Genomic DNA, 27,290 nt, shown 5'->3' on the forward strand with positions numbered 1-27,290 from the left:
CGTTCACCAACACTAATAAAATCTGAACGCTGTATAGCTAGGAGGAGAATGTAGAGCCAATAATTTTGATAAGCCATTCACCAACCACGCTGTTTTTTAAGGATTAGAGCTTTCGAGTGGGATTTTCCAAAGCAAACGTTCATGTTTTGGGGCTAGCTTTTACAAGAAGGCATCGTGGGAACAGTGCAGTCAGACTCCCTTATCTGGTCGCTCTAGTCCATACGAAATTAGAGGTTTTATAACCAAGAAACCGTGAAAAATGCATTGAGAAATACTGCCGATCTAACCCCCTCTTTTAAGCATACGTACATTAACTAGTCCCTTACATATACGTTTCCACGACTGAACATTCCATTATGAACGGCAAGGAATTTTATGTTTACACGGAGGATAAACTCTCTGGCACCTTCTATCCACATCACGACGACTTCTGTCACGAAAAAACTCCAATGATAGGAAAAGACGTAAGAATGTGCTTTACAAAATACAATACTCAGTATTTTTCATTTTTATTTCACTTATGTTTCACTTTCACAATTCCATATCATCACGGTTTTACATACAAATAAATTCTCACGTCATTTAGTATCACGGCTAAATTACTCACAGAATGCACTGTATTTAACTAATGTCTCCTTTTAAGTCTGAGGGATTGATCGCCATTGGATAATACAACAAAAACGGTACATCTATGTAAAAAGCCTCTTGAGTGCTCTTAACAGCCTCAATAAATATTGATATCATTCCCCTAGAATCAATTAATAACAATCACTCTCCATGATTTTCAGCTATTTATCGCAAATTATGTTTTTACAAAATAATGTGAGTGCATTTACATCAACTGTTCAGCAGAACTGGGGCCGCGGGGTTCACAACGTTTTTCTTTTTTGTACAGAAAATTAATATTTGTTCGGCTTTAATGACGCTATAACTAAAGCTTTTCAATGCTATTCCAATCTGAACAAGCCCCAATTTTCAATGAAATACAATCGGCTGAAAATTCCTACAAATACATCGACTGTTGATAAGGAATACAATGTATCAACAATATATACATGAATAACAAAACAATAAATAAATATTCCGAGATATTGCATTAAAAAGTCTCAAAATAGACCTCGCAGATATCAATAATGCCCACATATCTATATATCATGTATGTTCAATGTGTTTCTATTAATTCAAATCGTTGCTGTTATTCCATACCCAGCCTAAATTCAAACCAGACATGATGAAAAAAATCATAGGTATGGATTGTCATTAGACAATGGCAATAAGTAAATGCATTCACACCCACGTATATATATATAAAACTAAAAGCTTTGGTGAGTCACGTTAGTGGCGGCTGCTGCGACTCAAGGTCTAGGGTCCACAACTTCGAACAAAATGAAACCTTGCCACTTCACAGCTGTGTTTTAACACTTTGCCTGAAACTAGTCGATATTTATATCTAACCAATGTGTTCGTTTAGATTGAACCGATATCAAAATGACTAAAATTTGATTAATTCCACCAGCGTACAAATCATATCGATGAAATAGGCTTTACTGTTACAGCATACTAACCTTTCAACAAGTTTGGTAACTCAATTTTCTTATAACAATGTTACATGTATTTTGGTTTGTGGCCCCCATGAGTAAAATCACCTGTCTACTTCATGTACAGATCAGCAGACAGACACTCGAAGGATAGAAGTTCTGTCGATGATGATTTTTACGTAGACATTGCCTCTTTTCACAATAAAAACCCACGACTAATATACGGGGATACGAGCAACACGTGAAGTGAAATGGAACAAAGAACGCGTGTTCTCTCGTAGCGCTGAACAATGTGAAAAGCTTAACCGTAGCGGTTTCAATTTTAGTTTTCAGAATTCAATATCTTTAGTCCGAGTATGTGGAAAATAACAAGAAAATAATGACTCATAAAATAAAATATATCGCCCACAAATGATGATAATGATACAAAAAAACCATAAAAGTATGTGAGAGCAAGTTATTGCCTGAATTTTATGTATCGATAACCTTCTAAATACTGTTACCGAGAACTATAAAACATTCTTTTATGTTCAGCATCATGGTTTTAAAAAGGCCAACTGTGGCCAAGTGAATTCATCATCATCCAATGGCAACCATCCCTATTTACACATAGTGTATAATATAAACAGACAATTTTACACAGCAGTCTTTGAACAAGTAAATTTAGTCAAACACCAATCCTGGTTAAATTCATACATTCATACAATTCTTTTTAAGCATAATTAATCTTAAGTGCAAACTGTGCCCGTATTTGTCTTTTTTGAAGTTGTAATCCTGCACAACAATTGAAATCGGGAGAAAGTTCCCTCCTCCATCGTAAAAATGGCTGTGGAACCGACACTCGGGAATATCAAAACACTGAAAGAGTTATTATTAATTCCATGAAAACTTATCTATTCTGGACTCACATCAAGAAATGCTAAAAACGTGGTAAGTGAACACAGCGACATTGAAGGCAAGCAATCAGAATCGAACCTCTTCAACGAGCGGGAAGATGAATGTATCATATATAATTATACATAAATCATTGTAGAATCTTAACCCGAACAGAAAATTCCATCGAAGGTGTACGTACACGAGAAGCATATCGTAATAGAGCTCATCGTTTAGTCAGCTTTTAAATGAGCTAATGTGATTGCGTTCAACTAAGTATATAATGAAATGATGAAAGTAGGAAATTACATTATATTAGAACGAGAATGACAGGAAGACTTGAGACTGGATCTATTATGTATTAATGTAGATGTCTGAACAAGTGATTTTTTTCAGTGATTTTTGTATGAAAATCATTCAACCTTCTATATTGTATATATGTATATCTAAACATAATGTATAGGCCTGTATAGATGAAAATGCCGTGATATTTTCTTTACTTATCCCTGTTTCAAAGTAACTGCTCTGTCAGTACTAGCCGTTCTTTTTTTCAAGTTAAAATTCTTTCCAATGAATTCAAAAGCATTCAACCGGACATCTTCATGGCCAATATAAAAAGCGGATTCTATTTCGATCATGGAATAAATGCAGCCAGAATTGACAAACTGTTAAGAGAGCCAGATTCTAGTAAACATTCTAGTAAACATTGGTAAAAATCACTTGTCAGTGCATCAACATTCAGATGATGCTGCTGCTGCTGCTGCTGCTCTGGGATAGCCGGTGAAATTACATAGTAAGTGCCTATTTGTAAAGCTACTCTCAAATAAATTTACAATATTATAATATTTCAATCATATTGAGAATAATTGAATAATATTAATAGAGATGATAATAATGACAAAAATAATGATAATAATTAATAATAATGATAATAATAATAATCATAATACTGATAACGACTTTTAAGAAGCAGGCCCATCATATAATCATTAATTAAGAGACATATTATAAGCTATCACAGTCGAACATTATAGCGCAGGCCTGCTTCAACAATTTATTGTGTGTCCGAGAAAATCATCAATCCTTATCTCATCGATTTAGTTTTCATATGGATGCAAAATGAAAAACTGTCAAAATTCTTATGCTGAAGATACAAAATGAGAAAGGCAGCACAGAAATTTATGCGGGAAAAATGGGGGGGGGGGGGGGGTAAAGACGAGGGGGGAGTGAGGAGGAAAGGAAGAAGTTCTTTTTACAATGATCTATTCTAAGAGATTCACAAAACACACATTTCCAAATGACACAATAGAGGTTAACTAACAATCATATCATCTCATTTAAATTCACTTTCTCGAGCTGTTTTAATCGCTGATATCTGCAAAAAGTTAGTTTCTTATACCAATCATTATTACAGTAGTGAATCGCGGTAGTAGGAACTGTTATTCATCGAATAGCAGGTCACTTCGTGATGATTTTTCAAATTACATTTCTACAATTTCACCTACTGGGTATTTGAATGTCTGAAATTCCCGTCAACTCTTGGCATGTTTTTCTAGCATTGGGGACATTTCATCGTTTCATGCAATTAGACGACATGCACAAATATGAAAACAACATCTGTCCACTTGAAACGTTTTTCTAAATAGTAATTAAGATATTGCAATTTTCACGGCGCTGTTAATCCGCTTGTAAAGCCATTAATCAATGCCATTTTTTCAAGTAACAATTTACTGAAATACATATCATAGACATATTCATCAAGTCTATTTGACGACAAGTAGGCCTCACTTAGCCTTAATAGATGTATCAATTAAGTAATCAAATCAAATTACCCCGAGTGGTACGTATAAAACATTCACTTTTTATCAATAAAATAAAGAAAAAAGGATTTAATCAATTACTTGATTTGATCTCGGATACTCCCAAGATTTGATTCAACTAAAACAAAAATTGACATATATCTAATGAAGGGAAAACATGAGCCCACTGTACAGCAACTGCCGTTGTTCATTGAACGAACTTCATTAGAAAACGCAATGAGGATATGATGTCGTAGATATGCAACAACTGAAATTAACGTTTGTTATCTCTAGGTTAGCTATAGATTTGCTATTTCCAGCTTGGACTACCTCGATCGTGTACGTAGACCCATAGAAGAATCAAATAGTTTAGTGGGAAATATCAGACGCCGTCAGTCAGTCAGATGGAAAAAATATATATCAGTTTTTAATTCTAGCTCTGATTTCATAGGAAATGTTAGCATTTTGAACTGGCAGTAATAATGTATTATGAAACCATTTATCCAACAGAAAATGTTTTCGTTGGCGCAAAATTATGTTATTAGAAGCACTGCGCACATATTCGCAAGAGAAACAGAAGTAATGGTATATCTGATAAGAATCAAACTTCATTCAAACAATCAAAAGTTCATACGTACATAGGCGGTTGTTTAACAACCCATTGTATGACATGTTCATTATCATAATCATCAAAACCCTCATAAAAATCCGAATCATCATTTTAGTATGAACGAACATAACAAATTTTAGCTTTAGAGAGGGAAGCTGAGCAGTATTATTATCGAAATCATCCTTGCACACACTCGACATCAACTTAAACACATTGACTACCAGGGCCAGTTGTTACAACCAATTCGGCTAGATTTACGCTCACCAGCACCAATTCTGTGACGAGGGGTTGAGCAAGTTGAGCATGCAAATCATCATCGTTATTTCACATCTGGTAAACGTTGTAATTGATGCTGCTGTTGCTGCTGCTGCTGCTGCTGCTGCTGTGGCGGCTGCTAACGAGGTCACATCGAATGACGGGGCAACAGTGGTCGGTCGGTCGGCGCGGACACCGTTCTGTGATCAAGTAGAATATACAGATTCTACCCACAGATATCATACATTCCCGGAACGACACGTAAAATCGTCTATATTAGCTATCACATCGCTGTACGGCGGAGGAGCCTCCGTGTTTGAACAGCCGCTACTACCGCTTGAATTCCGCGAGTGCCCGGCAGAACTGCAAGTCCTAGACGATACAAATTCCGAGTTACTCGGATAGTTATTGTTATTCGAAATACCCGGCGAGTAACAGCCACCGATACGCTCCGTCGACCTGGCACCGCATTGCCGTAAGTTCCGCGTCGACGGAGGTTTACCGCTGTGTCTATTTAACAGTCCGACAGATTGCGACCGGCTCGGCGGCGGGCTATCGCCGTCGTAAATTGTTTTATTCGGCGGCGGTCGAATGGATGCGCGTGCGATTTCGCCGCTCGGATCCATCGTCTTATGTAACAAAAGCTGACTACGTTTATATCCCTCTTCGCCGTCGAGCGATATCTGTATCGTCGGCGGATAGCCCAACATCATATCCGTGTATCCGGGCTGACTTTCGTGCGTAAAACGGTCGGGATGACACGTCGGAACATACACCCTCTACAACGAAACAAACACCATCATCATTACTATCATTACGACGAGTAAAATGCAGGAATTTCTTACACGCCAAACAAAGTTAAGCCGATGCTCTGAATTTTCAGGAAAACTCTGGGGGAATAAGAAATCAGTATATATCATCAGTAACAATAAAATTGTATACCTAGCAGTAACGATCAGACTGACATTGTTAAAAAGTTTTAGAGTGTTATGTTTTGCGCAAATCAATTCTTAGAATCCAAGCCAATACTATTCTATCTGGTATTGCATGTGTAAATAATGCATACATTACTGGTATGTTTTTATACCGAAATGATCTACTTATTTTTCCAAATGTTCTACTTATAAAACGCTAAAAGCAATCAACGACCACTTAATACGCACAGTGGATTCTCTCTCACTTTAAAAGAGTGCGGGAGTGAGCTATCTGTTTGGTTATGTATGATTAAGAGAGACCAGACACATCGTTCAAAGACGGCAATCTCTTTTTTCAAGGAATTCACGCCGGTCATGAAAAGACCAGATTATTCCAATCGTAACCAGAAATATTTCGAAATCGAGTCATCAAGATATGGCACGCCGTACACTCCTTCATCCTGATTGACGCGAGAAAAAAAAATTGAAAAAACGATTACGCAACGGCAGACGACATGAATTAAAAAAAAGTTCATGAGCACAGACTGACATATCAATATGTATATAAATATATGATGGAGAGACAGACAGAGAGGAAAGAGCATTTGTAACCGGATTTCCTCCATTAGTGATTCAGTCGACCAGCCAGCAGCATCTTGAGACAACGCTGTCATCCTCAGTGATATTAGATGAGACATGTTTTAGTGTTAGTGTCTACGGCTAGATGTCTCATTATGCCATACGCACGCGCGTAGGATTATCTCACCGGCTATTTCACACCAGACAAGGTCGGCTGCTTTAAAAAATAACCCGTACAAACGAGGAAAGCGAGAGAGAAAGTAAAAAGAGCTGCGAGTACTACAGGAGGCGTGACGAAATATAACCAGTCGCCTATCATGGCGCGTAAAATAAACTAGTCAGACACAGCAGACTACAATCGAACAAACGACGCCGACGTAAATCTATTTTCATACATAATCCTATGCTCTGGGCACGGCTGTTATTTTTGTCAGAAATGTCGCGACAGTCTGCGCGTGTGTTCAATGAATCAATCCATATATGTATGTGTAGACGATAGGGTGCGTTCACACGACGAAATTTAGACCGGTCTAAATTTGGTCCGGTCCAATTTAGACCAGACCAAGCGTTCACACGGGCAAAAATACCGTTCCAAATAGACCGGTCTAATTTTGCACGGTCTAAAAGAGCGAACCAGGTCCGGACCAAATTTTGGACCGGTCTAAATATGTGTGTGTGGACAGAAACTGGTACCAGGTCCGGTCTAAATCGTAGTTCTAAATCTCTGCGGTATTGATGTCGAGACCTCTGCGGCAGAGTGTGAGTCCAGTTTATTAAGTTTTAAGTGCGTTTATTACCGTTTATGTAATCATTTTTAAGAACTTTTTTCCCTCCCTATACTATGGAAATGTTTGGAGCGTAATTCGTATTCGTATATCACGATCATCATCCGTTTTACTGCCGTGCTTTGAACCGTGTTTAAAGGACACTTAGAGTTTCAGCGTGATAGAATAAAATCGAATTCGCTAAAATGTCTAAACCGGACAAGAGGATCGAATTGGTCAAATGAAGAATGTCTTGCTATACTTCGAATCTGGAAGCAAGACTTCATCCAGGTGCAATTGATTATTTATCAGATGACGACATCTTATGGGCCCGGTGACAAGCGATTTTATCACCGCGTTTCAAAACGCCGTGTGAACGCTCACCAAAATTTGGTCCGGTCGAAATTTGGACCGGACCGGTCTAACTAGTTGTCGTGTGAACGCGCTATAGACACTTCATGCCATCTCATTTCATTTCATTTCCAGAAAGGGTTCACACTCCTTTTATCGAACACAGAAAGATAACAAAAAACTGCCCAACTGATGTAAAAACTGCCCAACCAATGTATCTTCAATGAACTCAAAAATTGAAACAAAATGTTATTCGTTTTGTCAAAGTGGACCTTGGTATCAAGAAATTAAATCAAGAGCACGTAGCAAGTATACATATGCTTGCATAGTCTGGTGCGTGGGTTGAAACCTAGACACGCTTAACAATGAACGTACAAGACAGGATTTTCATTGGAAATAAAGTGTAAATTATGTACTCAGACACCTATTGAAACGAGACGCTGTCTAAATCTAATGAATTTCCGAGCAATCAAATCACTATTTAACTAAAATTTTCAAGCGCCCATACATGATTTCATTTCAGTAGTATAAAGTGTACTGCTAAGCACCAGTAATTGACGTGGCAAAAAAATGCCATAAGACAATAAAAATTAACTTGATGGCGAAAACACCACGCGTGCATCATGCACGCACGCGCGATATTCCATTGTTACGTAATGTTCTGAAAATACATTATGCAAATAAGAATGTGAGAGAATAGTACAGATCAGCCACTGACCTCCGCATGAACCAGTCATCTTAACATTTTACATTAGTGTCTAGCTCAAAACCAGACAATAAAAAATTCCTTGAACTTTGCGTGAACTGCTAATGGTTCAGCAGTAGTCAGCAGTAGTCGCAGTTTGCAGTTCATCGGGGAGAAGGAAAAAACCCGGAGAATCGAACTCCAGACACTGGCAACTGATTAGACAGCGATAACTGCTGTTTGACAAATAAAATGTAACAGCTGACTTCATTGAAACAGAAAAATTGGACAGTGAAATACCAACGCGTCAATTCAAGTTTTCATACCTTTTATTGTTTACAATTTTTAAATATTTTTATTGAAATGGAGTAATACTGCGTAGTTACTAACCTAAATTCCTCATTTAAATATTATCACTATGACCTTATTCTCTTGTGTAGTGTTGTGTTGGTGTGTGGTGTGTGTGTGTGTATGTGTATATTACGTGTGCTGGCAGCGCGTACAATTTTTTACCTATAGCATTTGTTACATAGACTGGCGTAACACGTTTTCAAGTACCAGTAACCAAGCCCAGGTATGAAAAAACCTAGCAGCAAAACACCACACAACTATCCACAGTGTGTTTAACATTCCTGTACAAAATTACAAGTAGATCTCATTTGTACTGTATTCAGTACCACCAATACTGAAGTAGTGCAGAATCGGTAGTTTCCCCCTCCGACTAGCTAACAAATTTGTCCCTGATATCTGCAAAGGCTATTAAATTTCCACACGAAAAAAACCTCTTCAGAAAAATGGTCTCTATTGAGCACGACGCCAAGCTAAACATAACGCTTATTCATATAAAAATATGACTATACATAAATGACTTTACAAACGATTGTGAATCTTACAGCAATAATATATATCAGTTTGATATCAGTTTCCGATAGGCTTATACAGCACGGCCCAACAACCTTTTTTTTCAAAACCAATTACCAAGTTCAGCCAGTGCTTCCAAAATCATCACAGAGTTCCAAAGTTCAGGTGATATGTACTTTTTATATCATGCCTTTTGGACAAAGAGCAATACTTTTTTGCCAGTTTAGGTTGCCTCTATAAGCCAGGAATATGTGAGAAAAATAAATAAACCATCATCTCATGGGCCTTCATTAATAAGCAATGAAATTTCAAAAATCAAATGATCTTTCCAAATGTATGTCCTTTACAACCAGGAATATCTTTGATGTGAGCAGAGGTTATCTCGATATTTTATTTCCTTTTACTTATTTCCATTGCAATCGATAGATACGTCAACCCGATGCTATAAAATCTTTGTTGAACCTAATTAAAACTGATTGATTTTAACCAGTCTGAACTGCCTACGTGACACAGCACTGGAGACGTCAGACGGAAAACCCATAAAACGTAAATATCAAAACACTCGCAGGGTTAATTTCGCAATCTTTTCATGACATTTTTTTTTCAATCATCATCGCCCTTAGTATTTGTGTACTTCTTTCGTGTCATAAATCATAGTCCGATAAAAATACATACTCATTGCAGCCGATACAGTCGGGTTCAGTAATAATGTCAAAACACATTCATACAATCACTAGTCGCAGCGAGACTATTTTTCTAGTTGTTTCCATGTATTTACATACTGGTACTGAAATCAGGGCTACAGAGCTGTTTTGAAAGAGTTTGCTTGTTATACTGTTCTATTCTGGCTATTCAATGACCAGACATACAGTTCTAAATTTAACCTTAGTTGGGGTCAGATGTACTTCTGTTAAACCTTAGTGTAGGATATTAAGGTCTCAGAAATCAGTTATCTATAATTTGAAAGTTAACCACAGAAACAAAGGCCTACCTGTAATTTTTGAAAAATGAATAACTGACCGATGAAGCATAAAAAAAGTAATACCAAGACAACCGATATACTGACATACGAGATATTTAAAAGCAGGATATATGTTAATTTTTTCAATGGATGAAATAAATATATATTTCATACCATCAAACTTGTTCATCTCATTAAACATACAGACTGACTATTCAAACACAAGATGACATTTAGCGCAAGAAAAGCAATGAAGAATATCAATTTCAAGAACAGTTAGGCCCTATACGCACCATAGTCTATACGAACAACAAAAATCTTTCCAATTTATTCAAACTCAACAGATACAGACAGTAGGATATATGTCTAAGAATTCAAAGTCGCAATAAGCAAAATCGATGAGCTTGTCCAAAGTGAGAGAGTTCTCAATATTTCGTCGCATACACCCAGTACCACATAACTAAACACCTACCATTTTAGATGAAGAGTCTTTTTTTGATTTAAAACCAGAGGTTGTAGGCAAAACATTGACATGACCGTAAACATCCTCCTCTTTGCTGCTTCCACATTTCTTTTCTGGACGTACACGTTTTTTGAACAAGCCTAAAATTTTCTCGGCACACATGAAAGCCAGACCCATCAGTCCGAAAGATTTCCCTATTCAGAATATGGCCTCTCTAACTCAGCATAGCTAAACTATCCCAAACGGCAATGTTTCAGTTTCAGAAAAATGAATACCATCTCCGCCGTTACAGCTATTACAGGCTTCTGATAAATTATTAATGCTCGTATAGCCTATACGCCACCATGAGCGTCACATGACCTAAACCTATTCAATACCGTCTAGACAGACAGAAGTAACAGTGCAGGAAGATCCCATGTATGCGCGCAGGGAAGGCAGCTATTATGCGCTTGAACTATGTAGGACAGACTGTCTGGAAACAGTACTGCAGGATAGAGATAGATATGGCCAGCAAGCAATACGTAGTAATCTCTAAGTAAAATGTCACAACCCATCACAGGTAAAAACTAGATATAAACAAGTTGAAAATAGATTTATGTACCAGATACAATAATAAAATGGCATACAGAATGAATGTGCCAGATATCAATGCATAATCTACTCCAAGGCACATCTCTCACCACCATTGCATAACAGGATAGGCAGAAAAAGTATGTTATGTAATAACCTGAATCTTCGACAATATGGACAGTGAGCTATGAATAATCAGGAGACAAGATAGATGGAAGATTACTTAAAGGATTACTTCAATGATCATTTGCTTTGATTTCAGAATATCCATAGAGAATAAGGTACTACAACAAACAAATGACAGCACGCCCAGATCTCTCTCTCTCTCTATTTTGACTACTCTGCCGTTTCACGAGCGCAATGGAGCTCCGCTAAATTTATGCGCTGAACGCCATTGATTTCATTTGCCAATATAATACATAAAACATACGACAACAACAAATGCATTGGAACCATTCACTCCTGTTTGCTCAGACGTCTAGGTTTTTATACAGGAGAATCGCCACCACGATATGCTCAATATTGTTCACGATAATAAGAGCAGCAGCACTTGAGATGATGATATACATTACAGGAAAATCGGCATACGGATGATTTCAGAACTGATTGCAAATCATTTCTAGATCGGCGTAGTGTTACTCGTGGGAGCATTACTGCATAATGCAGTGTCGCCCGCCATTACTCTTGTGAACTACCCCTTGTTGACATTAAAAATTGGCCCAGCAAATAGACAAACATGATGTAATTGAATTCATATTGACAACATTACAATATTCATGATGCAGTTATCGTAGGTATAAAACATAAAAATTCAATATTAAAGGACTATCTTACTTTCAAGTCTGATCGTAGCCAACCACCTGAGGCAACTGCCTGAAACAGTTCTTCATATTCAATGCATTATTTGAATCAACTTACAACTGTGGGATTCTTATGATTTGTATGTAATAATATAGCCTCGATCACACGTGCATTTTTGGCCCGTGCCAAATTTGGCTCGGATTAACTGTTCACACGGGTGCCAAATGGGCCCGCGCCTGTTTGGCCCGGGCCAAATTTGGCCTGACCAAAAACGTCGGACCAGGCCCGAGCCTAATTTCAGCGCCAGACAAATGATTGCGTTTGAATTGCAACTAGCACCGGAAATGATCCACTTCGCTTTGTTTGAGCATTGTTTAGTATGGAGTGAATGGTTTGCCTGTGAACGCGCTCTCTAATTAGGCACGGGCCAAATTTGGCCCAAGCCAATTTTGCCCGGGCCAAATCGTGTCCGTGTGATCGCGGCTTATATGATGGTGGAGAATTGAAGTGTTGAACTGCACCAGCAGGACTGGTGAATGACACACGCAAGGGAAAGTCCTTAGTGATTGTACAGCCTTTATTGCTCTGTTCATAGGCTTATATATTCTTGTAACCTAAATTTGATTGACGATAGAATAAATATTATCGTTTACATAAATGGTACGCAAAGAATATAGATTATTTACCTGTATACAAAGAATATAGATTATTCACTATTAATATTAGAAAATACTTTTTTTTAAACTAATAGCATGTCTAGACTTATTAGGTTATTCTGCAGTTTTACAAGCAGCCCTTGCCAACAGTTGAAGTGAATTTTTCTAAACCCGATTAACAGATTATACCTATCGAACAAACATATCACGTGCCAGGCCAACATTGAATAGAAACACATTAAGTAACCCTAGAGATTAACTCTAAATATTTAAAATACATGAAGTGACTCAGGAACTCGTTAGTCTGAATAAATTGCTGCATGGCATGTTTTCTTCGAAAAAAAAAAAAACCAATTTAGAATACGGAATGGGTTGGACAACAGATGGCAGCAGTCTCTATAGTGGAGTTCACAGTGGTCATCACTTATTTTTATAACAAGCTACAAAGTTTAAAACACATTACCATTGGGGGCAGAGAATGAAAGGTCAATTTACCCACCTTCCTGGATTAACAAAAAGCAACTCCTTACAAAAAAGTAATGAGCTGGTAGACACACCCAGTACCCCTGCCGTGTAAGAGATACAAAAAGAAGGAAGAATGTAAATAAGCATGAAGGTTTAAGTCTTCATTAAAATATCAACATAGCGTCTTCTATCACCATGTTTGTCCTCATGAATTTTTGGTCTTACGCAAATCTCAAACACAAGTCCGGCATACATCATAATACACTAAATAAACAACACATGAAACTATGCACCAAATGAACTAGGTCTTAAGAAGAATATACCTCAAGAAGTAAACAGAATTACCAGCAACTACTTTGAACCTTGTCTGGACTCTTTATCATAATACCGAGTAATGTTTAAACGTGCATTTTCTAAATCTTTTGTTCTTCTTCTCATAGCATGACCTCAGGGAGGGAATGAAATGAACTCTAAAACGGATTCCGGATGGTAAAACGGATGGTAAGAATTCGCGAGGAAAGTAATCGCTGGATGTTAGACACGTGAAGGGGCAAGGATGACGGCAACAATGATGGAAAATTCTGCCGAGTTAATTGTAAATGAGTCTGAGACTGTGGCTCCATTGATGATAAGTAGTTTTATACATAGTCATCAGCGTCAAGTTTGCAGCAGACAAGAGAACGATTACATAGCAGCAAACACTCTGCTAGCCGGCTAGACGAGACATAATCAATAAAACAACCTGATGTAGTGTCATCAGGAATCTAATGTCAGGTAGACTGTGGTCTGCTACCTCGACTGGATAGGCGACAATGCAGCGCGCTGGTACGGTTCAGCAAAAGGGCATAATGCCCCGCTGCGTCATGCCTGGCATACAGATAAGCTGTTGTTGTTAAATGCTCCATTTACGCACAAGAAATTGTCATCAGCTATTACTAGGATTTTTGAACTTACGACACTGCCTCCTGGACTCAAAATTATATATCACAATATGTATAAGAAAATGCTGAATACCAACTGTAGTCGATTCAATTGAAAATTTACTTATTCTAACAGTACGGGCTGGTATGCTCAAAATAATTTGTAAATTGTAGAACTGGGTGGCTGCTGAACGCGGAGGATACTACTTGAAACGCATTGAATATAAAATCGATGTTACTGGGTAGGAATATTTTTGATTGTCCAGCATTAACAGCCAACAACTTACCTCCGGTACAGATGGAGTCTGCGGTTGGAGTTGATTGTTGGAGTTTGTATCATGTAAAGGATGACGTCGATGATGAGAGTTCCACCAGCACGTGAATCGATAATGAAAAACGACGCACACAACGACCACCAGTATCAACACCACAGTTATCACTATTGTTACATTTTTAGTAAGATCACCACTTCCTGAAATGATAATTATAGGCCAAAATTGAATAAAAAAATTATGTCATATTATACTCATGATATATAAATCTGTTTCATAGTTGGTCTATTTATTCCGTAGTTGCGTACTAATGACAAAACACATTTTTGAGACTCTGGACAAAAAGGGAGACTGAGTTTTGGTCATATAATATCCATATATAGAAGACCCCACCTTATTCGGTAACAATCTCACCGAGTTGACAAGATTAAGAATGAGACTAATAGAAAGTTCTTCCAAATAGATTTCAGTAAAATTCACATGAGCAATCAACCGAAGTGTACCGAGTACTGTAGTCTACTGTAGATACAATAATGACTTCCTAATAGTGGTTATAATGCCACCTGAGAAATTCTGACATTGCACCTGGCTGTCAACGAGGATATCAGACAGGGATCTCGCAACATATTGGCCTTTTTATTACTACACACAATAATGGTCGCAAAAATACAATAGTATCGACAAGCAAGCTAATGTAAGACATGATATCCGCAAAGATATTTGTACCGGGTAAATGCAGACATATTGCCGGGTGCATTTTAATTAATCAGGGCAGAACTGTACCAAGAGTCGCTAACTGCAGAAGATATCAAGTGACTTTTATGGAACTTGACGATGATGTGGAAAAAAATCTTGCTATGAACGAGTGGGGTAGATATCTGCCATTGGTACATCGACCTTTTGCACCGCAATAACTCTTAAGCATGTTTACCGATAAATGGATACTAAAAAGGATAGGAGAGATTTTTCAAAGAAAACAGCAAATAAATATAGCTGCAAAGCAAAGGAAACTTTCTGCAAAAACGATTTCTTAACTATGCAGTTTGATTTGGCATCTGTATTGTCTGAATCAATTCAGTATTTGCAGCGCCATACAATTTTATAAAATTGGAAGTACATATAGAGTTATAATAATCAAGGGCAAACAATAAGGTTTTCTGCCAAACAGACAGAAAACATTCAAATGAGCTTCAAATGACATGACATATCACATGGATATCACATGTGTATAGTTATAGTTTTGCCCAGGGTGCATAATACTTCTTTCAGTGGTATCTTTTTAAACCAAAATACGAAGTGAAACTATGGGTAAACGTGGTTTTTCTTATATTTTCAGATGTACACTCGTGTGCACAGGGCTATATAGAGAAAGGAAACTAAACCACAGGCGCCATGAGCTCATTTGTATATACATACATTATCTATACAACCAAAAATACATAAAGAATTATGTATTTTTGATACTACACTATCATCATTGCTGCCACCAATGCTGATGTAATTTTTTGCTGATTCTCATAGAAAATTCTGAAAATACAGCCACCAGCCTATGTTGATACAGTTCCCAAGTGAACTAAGCATCTTAGTCGATACCCATGAATGCTATCGCCCCAGGGATGATGAAATTAAAGGATCAGAGGTGTCAAGAAAGCATTACCTACTTGTAATCATGCAATAAACTGATGTGAAAAGTTAAAGCTTCCAAATGAGATACACCTGCATATGATATACACATGAATAGGCTAAGAAACTTCATTCTTGGACCAATGGTTGAGTAACGTACAGGCCTATTTACTCTCCCATAAGGTTTTTCAGAATAACTAACTTCTGAACGAAATCAAAAAATAAATAAAAAGTAAAATGTTAAGCAAAAGAAAACACGCTGTCTGATAACACAGGAAGGAACAGACAACCCAAAAATGAACCGACTATGGCCTGTGCAATGTTCAGTCAGTCAATCGTTAAATTAGAAAATAGACCCTGGGGTTGAATACAATTTTCACTTCAGAGTCGATCAATCCAGACAATGTTCAATAAGGAAAGTTACCAATAATAAACTCAAATCCACATTGAAAGCTGAACATAGAAAGATAGTCATAGTTTTCAATAGAATGAAACACAGGCACAGTAAGAAGTATTTTGTACCTTTATGCGAAGCACCATGATTTCCAGTCACACTTGTTCCCATACTTGGACAAATTTTACTTGCACTATCTGCACTACAATCAGATAATGCAGTATTACAGACTAGGACACACTTATCCCCATTACATTTATACAACGGACAATCTGAAAGTACAAAAAAACACCAGTTTTCAATTAAGTCTATTCTTCAAATTGTTAGGTTTCTCAAAGCATGGACTCTAATAGAGTCGATGCTCAAAGTCAACTTGGAACAAGAATCTATAACATTATAAGTCAGACATCTTTTCATTAACAGTTGGCAATGAAATATTATGAAGAAGGCGACAGAAAAGAGTTAGTCTTTCGTAATCGGAGACGTGGGTTGTAGCGCATAATTTCGAAATGTCAAGCTAACTAACTAGACAGCAGACTAGCTGATACTCTTCCTGTTTTAGTGATTTCCTATTGAGATGGCAGGTCTCTGATAACCCCATGTCCTACAGTAATTACGGACAGACAGACAGACAGACAGACAGACAGACAGACAGACAGACAGACAGACAGACAGACAGACAGACAGACAGACAGACGGACAGACAGACAGAGGGAATGATGGACATACGAAAACTTATTAGTTATGTATGGTTGTCCATGGTATTTGACTAATAAGTACCCACCCTGTACAGGCCATTTTTCCCCCATATCTTTTTAAGTTATTGTTTACTTGCTACCTGGATCATAATAGGAACTGATCTGAAAGAAGGAACCTCGTAATGAAAGGGATATTTTTGATGGCGGCAATGATACAAAAATGACTTTCCATATTCATACCCGGATGTGTCATACAGATCGGAATTCGCCAGCAAACATACAACAGACGAACCTGATAAATCATCACCAACCTGTCTCATAAAATACTTTCTGTTCGTCGAATGTAACCAAATGGAACCCAGTAGGGTTTCGCGAATCAATAATTCATCGCCATTATCGTGCGTATAAGTTTTAAATTTTGACAAAACTATAAAACCGAATGCAAACACGGCACATCTTCGCGACCGTAACATGCATGGCTCGATGGTGTTAGCACGACACCGCTGAGAAATCAAAAGAATTAAACGAAATAAACAGCAAATGCGATAGGGCGTATTCTCCAAATGGTACTTGCAATTCAATGGCGCAAAACACATGTGCACATTAAACTTGATAAACTGATGACAATCTCAAATCTCGTATGAAAAGACCAATGGCTGATATATTTGCAGGGTGAAAACAGATGTTTCGCAGTCAACAAACTTGGAGTAGATAGATTTCGAATATCCTAAAGTACCCGTACTGGATAGTTGTGCTGCTGGTTAGATGTATTCAAAGTATTTTTGTTGCCGTAAAAACCTTTATTTTTCAAATAATGTTAACATACATTGATACCTAGGGGTTCTGCGAGTCAATGTGCACACATTATCAGTATTGGCATCAAAATAGCAATTACAATCGCAAATTTTGGCGATTGTTTTGTATTCAAATACGTTTCATAACTCATAATTGCATTTTTTTTTAGAGGACGTACACCACGTCATCAATATATCAGGCTTGACTAGTTGCCAGTCAATTCAATTAAATTATCGATATATTCAAATCCAAAATATCTTTCTTGATCCTTAATATTACATTATCTATATTATATCGTTTATTGTCGACAATATTTAAGCGATATATGTGTTATTTCTAAAGGCGTCAACAACAAATTTTCAAGTTAGTTTTCTTGTTCAAGGATGCGAGTCATCATCCCATGTGGACTTCCTTGATCAAATTCAAAAACCACGTTGTCTGTTCCTTCACCTTATAATACATAGTATAGCAGAGTAGGGTTGCCACTTTTATTTGACTTGCTTTGTCTCCGACTTGTCCCTATTCCCTGACATGCACGCTGTTTACGCTGACTTGATCTGCTAAGAATCCAATCATTTAATACAGACAAATATATAAGACATGTGGAAACTGCTTGATTATGTACGATATAGCAATCCCAACATATTTCCCCAACTTATCCCAGATTTTTAGCATTTTTACAAAATTTCCCTACTATTCCCTGACTTTTTTTAAGAAAAGAAAGAGAGTCATAAGAGTCATTCATCTATTTTATACACATTAGGGGAGGGGGTAAATGGAATTGCATACTGTAATGCTTAATGTATATGAAAAAATGGCTGATTTTGTGTACATGGGGGGATGTGTACGTAATAAATGAATGCTCCCATTCCCTGCTGACTTTTCCCTGATTTCCAGGTAAGTGGCCACCCTTCGTACGCCAACGACGAATTAAAATAAGAGGAGAGAAAGCATGCAATCTTGCAAAACATTAATCCATCATGTCTTCATCAGACTAAATGGACATCGGAAATAACGTCTAGCAGCCACGATATTACTTCATCAGTTTGATTAATTTCCAAAGTATTGCAGCTCATAGAAGACTGAGTGACAACAGCGGTTGTTTACCTCATCAGAGAATTGGCCACTGATTAAACTTCTTATTATATATATATATATATATATATATATATATATATATATATATATATATATATTTATATTTAATCATCATTTTGTAATGTTGTTGGACATTACAGTTAATAAATTGGGTTTGGGTTGAAAGTGGCAACCGTGCTTGATACCAGTACAACAATATAATTGTACGCTCAGACATAGAAGATAACAAGTTAATCTTAAGGGATTAGTAATGTGATAAAGCCAATAACTCTCTGAAAGCAAAGTGATTTTTGCACTAATACCAATCCTGTCTAATTGCTCGTATGAGTGCGTGTGTATATGCATATATGATGAATACAAGCTGAATATTAAAACCGTTTTCCAAACTTCGATTAACATTCAACTGTACTGCGATTGAAAAAACCTTGCGTAATGGTGGTAATTATTCCGGTTTGAATTGGACAAGTACTCGCTAGCAATAGCTGAAACCATATTGGCAACAGTCACCATCTCCCTTACACACAACGGTTATGGTGAAGCTGTCTAGTTGTACTGGTTGAACCGTAATGTGAAATTTCATTGACATAAATATCCGTCGCAATTATTATTATATATATATATATATATATATATATATATATATATATATATATATATATATATATATATATATATATATATATATATATATATATATATATATATATATATATATATATATATATATATATATAATGCCATAGGAAAGAATGCCAGGGGTGTAAAAATGCCAGAGGAAATAATGCCAGAGGGGTCAATTGATGAATTTCGGCAAACTTACTTGTCGAAAACTACTCAAATTTGTGGGGAAATGGCCACCAATTACAAAAAATTGAATGATCAAAAAATCTGTCCAACATAAGTATACCTGTCACAAATTACACTGAAAAAGGGAAAATACCTAGTGAGCTACAGGTGTGAGAATTCAAGCCAAAAATGTCATGAAAAAGGCACAGAACAATCTGTGCCTATCTTGTCTCGGATATGCCCAATCTTTCCTATCATGATGGGCCCTATGGAAATACACAAGAAACGTTACAAAAATTGATCAAAGCATCTTCAGATTTTCCTTGAAAAAGTAAAAAATATATAAACATGCTGATTTCGGCTCACAACAGGGGTGATCAGTCAGGAAAGTTAAAAGCTGATCGGGCCAGTCTTAAAACTGCAGATATGAAGGGTAGACACAAGCATAAATATGATATCAAGACAATCCATTGCAGCGTCAATTTCAAAACTTCAATGCTGGAATAACTCCATGGATGAACAGAGACAATAGGTGAACGCATAGACTGAAGAGACTTCAGTCCCAATCGATGAACTGTCAAAACAAAAATGAAAATTCAATGTTGATGTATCAAATTTGACGTTTCATGCCGGCAATCATTATTTCAACTAGTTAAAGAACACAAAGTTATTTTTTTTCCAATTCATGTGATACGTCCTATCGAAGCTAGCAGACGTATTGATTCCATTCACGATGTGGTCGTCGTCGTTATCAACGTCAACTTTTTAAAAAGTTGAAGTGCAAAGAAGTCTGTCACGTTACCATGGCGATATTCGCAACACGCAAACGACAGTGGGATGTCTTCGCGAACATGCACAAATGAATTAATCTACTAGCACAGGGACAGTTTAAACTAAAACCATTCCAACAACTTGACACTTCAAAATTACGGATAGGAATAAAATATCGGGATAAAAATGCCTCCAAATGCACCAAACCAGTTATAAATCAAAAAGAAACTTGAAAATATATCAAAACGTTTATATACACGAGTGAAAATATCCAATTCCACTTTCAGTCGCTCAAACTATAAACATTGATTTTAAGAGTTCCAGGTACACGATTAAAATCACCGCAAATTTTATCATTATCGCTGCTACTTGATAACAGTCATGAAGGCCATCATATGTTTGTGGGACTGTCTGGCACCTGCTGTCAGTTCAATTCTGTCACTAAGCTACAGGCAGAAATATTTATCAGGAGACTGCGTGGCTAAGTTGCCAACGCTGGATCCACTTTTAACCTTTGTCGGAAGGAAATACCCCGGGTACTCTGGGAGTATGGTCTGACCACGTAGACAACAGCGGAGAAAAATAAACCAATGGTCGTTGCCTGCCAACAATTAATTCAATTGTTTGAAAAGTCACTCTACACAGCTCCCAGTTATATAACTAGTTATCAGACTTTTTACAAACAAACATTTCATCTAAACCCAGCTGAGAGCAGTCAGCGCTATAAATATTGGAATCAGCTGTCTACTAAAAATAATTCAATACTACTATAGACATTGGGCCTTTCAACAAGTTTCTATGACGTAAGATAATACACAAAAAATCCCAGCCTAACCTTGACATACTCCTCCACATCAGTGTTTACCTATCCAAAAGAACACCTAAACGCAGAACCTAGCACACTTTCTAAGTCCTTAAATGATGAATTATGCAACATCTGCGTAAGTAAATGATTGATGGAAAATTCATCAAAGACATCTGTTTTATCACTATTTTTATTGTCCTTATTATTAGACCATTGTATAACAGATGATAGATTGGTTCTACTCATAGAAGTCTCTACCAACACACAACCAAGTATAATTCAAATCAATAATCATGATCGATGACAAGCGGCGTTCACACAAGTTTCTGGGTTTCGGAAGTGCAGTCGAACTGGCAAAATTCAGATGATTTGGGACCAACAATATTCACCCGGTTTATGGGAAATCCGGATTAAAAGTCATTTTCTTGTATATTAATGAACAAATGGACGGCAAATATTGTCCAGATTAGACCAAAATCCGGATTAAGCTGATCTAGATTAGCGGGTTTGACTGTACCATAGTTATGTGGTGCTGAATCAAGTAGAATATGACACACGCTTCCTGAGAATGTTGCGTGCACATATGATTCGGCCCTTAATAAGCCAGCTTTAGTTAAACGGACGTTTTCGAGCTAGCGTAGACTCCATGCCATCTTTTTTTTCCATTATTATCAATCCATTGTAAACCTGATCAAATCCTGTGACTACAATTGCCCATAGGCCTATATCTTTGTTCTTTTAGTGGCTTCTTAGGATAAAAACGGGAGTCAAAAACACCACAATCCTTGGTAATAGAACTATGACATCAACCATCTGTCCAGGTACCTAGCTAAACCTTTAGACAAAACCTGCAACAAAATTCCTCCATCAACACGGCAGATATATTGTCTGCGACTAAATTATCCAATCTTTCACATCTGCAGATTCGGTTTACAGCTAATCATGCCACGATATATGAATACAACAACCCCGTAGAAAAGCAAAATTTCGTTCCGAGACCTGATCATAATGAGAAAACGTTCACCCCTAAACTCACCTTTTTTAAATGTATATTCCGCTTTAAATCGACTTCGATGTCCAGGTGTCCACATGTAAGTTAATTTTAATAGATTTGTTTTAGTTTGAAAGACTTTTGGCGTTTTTACATCATTGCAGATGACTTCCATTATAAATTCCTTGCCGTCCGCTTGAATTTCACGTATCTCTAACTTAGACCAGCACGAGTCAGATGACGTGTCCTCCTTAGCGTTACCGCTAAATTTTTGGCGTGGCTTGAAGCCGTGTATTAGGGTAAAATTGAGCACTATGTTATAGTTCCCATCTGCACGTATAATGTAACTGTATTTGTCATGGCAGTCCTTATTTCGGGGGTTCGATGCAGCAATAATTTCCCCTGGTGATGTGTTATATGTATGGCAACATACTGAAAATAAAGAATTGAACAATGTGTTTTAGTAGAAGATCAACCGTCTAGTCCAGCAAAAAGTTGATAATAGGCCTATACCAAAAATTGTACATTCTAAAAGAAAGTCTCATACAGTACATGACAATTCAGTTGAATAATGACAGGGATTGCTACAAGACTACATCAGATTTCAGCAATTTCATGAAACAGGACGTTTAAATTGCCTGAAGTGTTGTGAAAGAGTTTGACCAGCAATTGACAAGGCAAGAAACTCGATTGCCCTCAATAATCATTTACACACCACTGACTGATCGTGAATGATTACAAGCGTGTTGAACTGAAAGCCATACAGTATTTTTATCACCGGCCATTCTGCAAGCAATCAGAACAATAATCTCGCCAATTAGCCAACAAGGACACATACCTAATACTGTAAATCTCTAATACTGACGATAAAAACTGACCCAGGGTTGTACCGTGTAAGATCCCTGAGGCATAGGTTATACTTGATGACCCCAGTGTTTTTATCATCGATAACAGGTATGCCTCAGAATATTGAGATAATCCCCCATTAGGGTTTACAATATTTTGAACTTGCCGCTATGCGTGGACTCAGGAGATAGACCTGCAAGGGGATAAACCTAGGTCATTTTTGGAAGTGAGAGATCCTTCAAATGCAGATAGAAACAACATAGGTCTATCTGGTAACATTCCCAATATTTCTATAGGACCTAAGTCTCAAGACTCTTGTCCCCTTTTTTGTATTGTGCAACAATGTCTGAAAGATGAAAAGTTTTCTTACCATCGGAAAGCACTGTGTCATACAGCAATGCAACTGAAAAGAAATAAGACTTCATAACAAACTAGGTGCAAAAACTGTCATGTGTCTTTGAATGGGCTATTCCACAATCAAAGTCTTAATAGGCTAATTAATCTCAATCAGATTCTGGCAATTTGATTTCACTTCCTAATTCCATAGCAGAGATCGATCATGCATATTCATGATGCAAACCCTTGAATACCAATAGGTTACTGGGTAGGTATCAAATAAGGATAATTTAAGTTAACTTAGATAAATGAGCCGGTTCTAGGGGTATTATTATTATGGAGTCATGCATGCATGAATTGTGCTTGAACGTGATAAATTCTGACAATCACTTCTGAACTTAAAAAAAGACAAATTAGGGTAGGCCTTAATGGTAATTTTAAGTTTCAAATTGGCTTCAATTACCAGGTACCAGTTAATATTGCTTGTCTAAAAAACAAATGATGGTTCCAGTTGGTAATAGCATTGGTTAAAATATCGAAAATGGGAAGTTTTGACTTCTAACACACCAGATAATCACATCAATATTGTATACGCCTATAGGCTAATTAATCAACTTCGTTGACGTTACAACTTGAATAATTAATGAAAGCAATTCTTTTGGACTTGGGACATAATAAACAAGGTAATTTTTCTTAATGAAAATCTAAGAACCAATATTCGGTTTCATATTATAAGGCCAAGCAGGAGGGAATCAGCAACAGTTGACAGTGCACTGCTTTGTTACCGCTGCTTTGATCGATCGGACACTGCTGACACTATACAGTCATTTTTGGCTACCATCATCACACAGTATTGTTGTTTTGGTTGGCGAGTGGGTTAACAATAACATCATGACCGGAAAAAAAATAGTAATTTTTCAGCTTACTCACCGAGTACACTAAACCATAACAGCATGTCTAACATGAAGGGGTTGTAAGCGAATTGCTGCGATAACGGTTAAACGCGTCATCAAGTTTTTCTTCCGTAAAGCTCATATTTTAGAGCCGTATTTCGTTAATTTCGAGTGTCACATTTAGAAGAGACAGCGTCGGCCATGTTTTTAAACCATTGCGCATATGTCTGGTGCGCAGCCTTAACGAGACATCACGAATGGCTGCGGAAATAACCGAATGCCGCCTCCGCGCTGACTCAATGAGGTTCGAACCCCGGCCATTACTTTTTCACTGATTAGACCTGCCTACAAATGATAATAGACTTGTCAAAACCATGAATTTAAGTGATTGCAGGATATCATTGCTCTTAAACCAAGCTATGATTACAGTTAAATTGAAATGTCGTATGTAAATTTTCTTTAGGCCTACAGATTTTCTCTCTATCAATTTGCTGTATAATTTAGGCCAGATTCTATGCCAGCATTATCATATCACCGAAATTACAACAATTGAATACTGTTTTATGTAAATTTTGTTTGATGGTTAATTTTCTGTGCCCATATTTATGGCCGATAATTCTGATGTACATTTCAAATATCTTTTTTTCAAGCAGCAATCATGGTCATGACTTTATTGTGGTATACATTCCAAATCAAAGGTTGTCACAGTTCCAATGCCGCCACAAACCCGTCTTTGACAGTTAACTGTTAGTTGACAGCACGGTGTACTGTTGGCGTCTTGTTACCATGGCTCTTGTATACCAGTATACATTATTCATTATGATATACGTATACTAGGTCAACGTCATACGTATTATATACACTTCAATCTCAAATTGGTTTTCAAGGAATATTACGAAAATATTGACATCAGGCATCTAGAAACAACGATGACTGCTCCTCAATCTGACGGCTTGGGACGAGTGCAGGCTCGCTGTAATTTTGTTGCGCAGGACGAAATCTGGTACGGTTACAGAAATGATCAACCTTTGTCATTCATTAGCAACTATTTCTAATGACTATTTCTATTCCTTTAGAAGGCCATGTTTGCCCATGCAAAGACAAGTGGAAAGTCCATCGTATTTATTTGATTTTTTCTCAATCTATATACATATTTCTTCTGTTGATTTCTTATAGGAAGGCACACGTCCACCATGAAGAAAATGCCTCGAAGCGTTGGGACAATGTCTGGCACTTCTTGAAGACATCAAAAGAAGAGGTAATTATGTCGTAACACTTAATGTGTTTGAATGTTCCTCGCTTTGAGTTTTGATTAGTTAAACTTTATCAAAAGTAGATAATTCTAGGAGGCCATTTTATATGGGATAGTGACACCAGAAAATGTAGAATAAAACCATTTGGTACCGTTTTACGTATATACGTTGTATAGTTTCGGTTGAGTTACGACCGTGGTTGTTTTGGTTTCAGCTCCTGAAAGATGAACTGAAAACTCTACGGAAGGAGCGTCCACCAAGAGAAATCCCGACTCCACTGAAGTTACCACCAATTACACCAACACACGAATATATTGAAGTGTTACCCTCTCCGCGTCCGTTCCCACGCACCACAGCACAGCAAATCGGATGGCGTTCGTCTCAACGCGACTTACTTTTGGACCGTTATGGTGGATATGCCCGCGGGAAAGGAGGCTTGATAAAGCAATTGAAGTGGCCAGCAGAAGCTGTGGGCTAGTTAGATTTGAGTCTCCGAAGTGCATTTTTCCGATGTCGAAAAATTCTTCATAGCTTACGTATAAATTTTATCTTTAGATATGTTGGCTTATCTTAACTCGATTGATTCGTGTCCGTATTATAATTCAGTCATCAATTAATTATAACGCTCAAACGATGTTTTGATACTCATCTTGTTAACGTGTAGGTTTGATCGAAAAAAAACCGCTCAATAAAATGCTCAAATATAGACTTCGACTTGTTCGGTACCCCAGTACCGGTCAATTCAGAAGACATTGAATTTGATAACGATACCGAGCAAGGCTAGACTGTATAAATAGTTATATATTATCATCGTAGTGATATGCATTTCCCTGAATAAATATAATGACGCAAAACCACCTTAGACCACCATGACGATGCATCAATAAGAAGTATATAAATGCATACGATCAGAATCAAGCGGTACGCGATGCGATGATAATGCAGACTTGATATAATGCGTCTGTTTTTAGCACCAGGAAGTGTGCTCGCCATATGACGTCACATTGATTTGATCAAAAGGAACCCAGACAATTTGTTTTTAAGCGTCATCGTTAATTATAGCTTACTCATACGTACAATAATCATGTTTTTAGCCGTAAAAATACTCTTTTATACCGCGTAGACTAGACGACTCGTCTATATATGTATGTATACCTGTTGTATCTCTGAAAATTGATTTTTTTTATCTGTTTGTTTCTAGTCCTATATCTAGATTGGAAGGAGTATCGAATTATAGTGAAATAGACATTGAAGCTACGACAAATTTTAACAGTTCGCATACGGTGAATAATCTTGATTGTGCTTGAACATGTTGTAGTAACGTGCGCGGATTCTTTTAGTTTTATTGATTTGTTTAATTGTATATTAATCATTGCTGCTCAAATGAAATATCATAAATATTTGACTAATTTCTTAGCGTTTTGATTTATGGATTTTGGAAAAATTGGAGGAGTCTGGAATGTGGGTTTACTTCTCCGGCCGAGGTTCCATTAGTAGAGACGGATTTGAATTACGACCGTACGTAGCCAGCCAATGGGGTTCGATCCTCGCAATGAAAAGGGCTTGGTTTTAATCGGGGTCCTGGGAGTGCTCCCCCAGAAGATTATTGAAAATCAGATGCTAGTGAAGCAAGTTCACGGCTTCTAGCACTCCCAGATGGGTGG

General features: G+C 37.2%; 2 protein-coding genes and 1 long non-coding RNA gene across 5 annotated transcripts; 2 read left to right on the forward strand and 1 right to left on the reverse strand.

Moving 5' to 3' along the window:
* Positions 1-479: 479 nt before the first annotated feature.
* LOC141901840 (uncharacterized) lies at positions 480-24,568 on the reverse strand. Its single transcript, XM_074789344.1, has 6 exons — positions 24,411-24,568; positions 23,515-23,547; positions 22,344-22,730; positions 16,483-16,626; positions 14,353-14,537; positions 480-5,854 (listed from the first exon to the last, which is right to left on the reverse strand). Exons 1-6 carry the CDS (start codon positions 24,442-24,444, stop codon positions 5,315-5,317), a joined length of 1,323 nt encoding a protein of 440 aa, XP_074645445.1. The 5' UTR covers positions 24,445-24,568; the 3' UTR covers positions 480-5,314.
* LOC141901843 (uncharacterized) lies at positions 11,362-15,777 on the forward strand. The gene is made up of 3 exons (XR_012618865.1): positions 11,362-11,504; positions 13,586-14,521; positions 15,674-15,777. It is a non-coding gene; the product is annotated as an uncharacterized LOC141901843 (long non-coding RNA).
* Positions 24,569-24,603: 35 nt separating the features above from the next.
* Positions 24,604-27,003, forward strand: LOC141901842 (ciliary microtubule inner protein 1-like). Of its 3 annotated transcripts, none has more exons than XM_074789348.1 (4): positions 24,604-24,677; positions 25,261-25,376; positions 25,550-25,631; positions 25,841-27,003. In XM_074789348.1, the coding sequence occupies exons 2-4, from the start codon at positions 25,303-25,305 to the stop codon at positions 26,102-26,104; spliced, it is 420 nt and encodes a 139-aa protein (XP_074645449.1). In that variant the 5' UTR covers positions 24,604-24,677; positions 25,261-25,302; the 3' UTR covers positions 26,105-27,003. The 3 variants fall into 3 exon arrangements, with proteins under 3 accessions (XP_074645449.1, XP_074645448.1, XP_074645447.1); XM_074789347.1 differs by lacking the exon at positions 24,604-24,677 and adding an exon at positions 24,763-24,817; XM_074789346.1 differs by lacking the exon at positions 24,604-24,677 and having other exon boundaries at positions 25,195-25,376.
* The last annotated feature ends 287 nt before the right edge of the window (positions 27,004-27,290 follow it).

Source organism: Tubulanus polymorphus, chromosome 3 (assembly GCF_964204645.1).
Source record: "Tubulanus polymorphus chromosome 3, tnTubPoly1.2, whole genome shotgun sequence".
Lineage (NCBI taxonomy): Eukaryota > Metazoa > Nemertea > Palaeonemertea > Tubulaniformes > Tubulanidae > Tubulanus > Tubulanus polymorphus.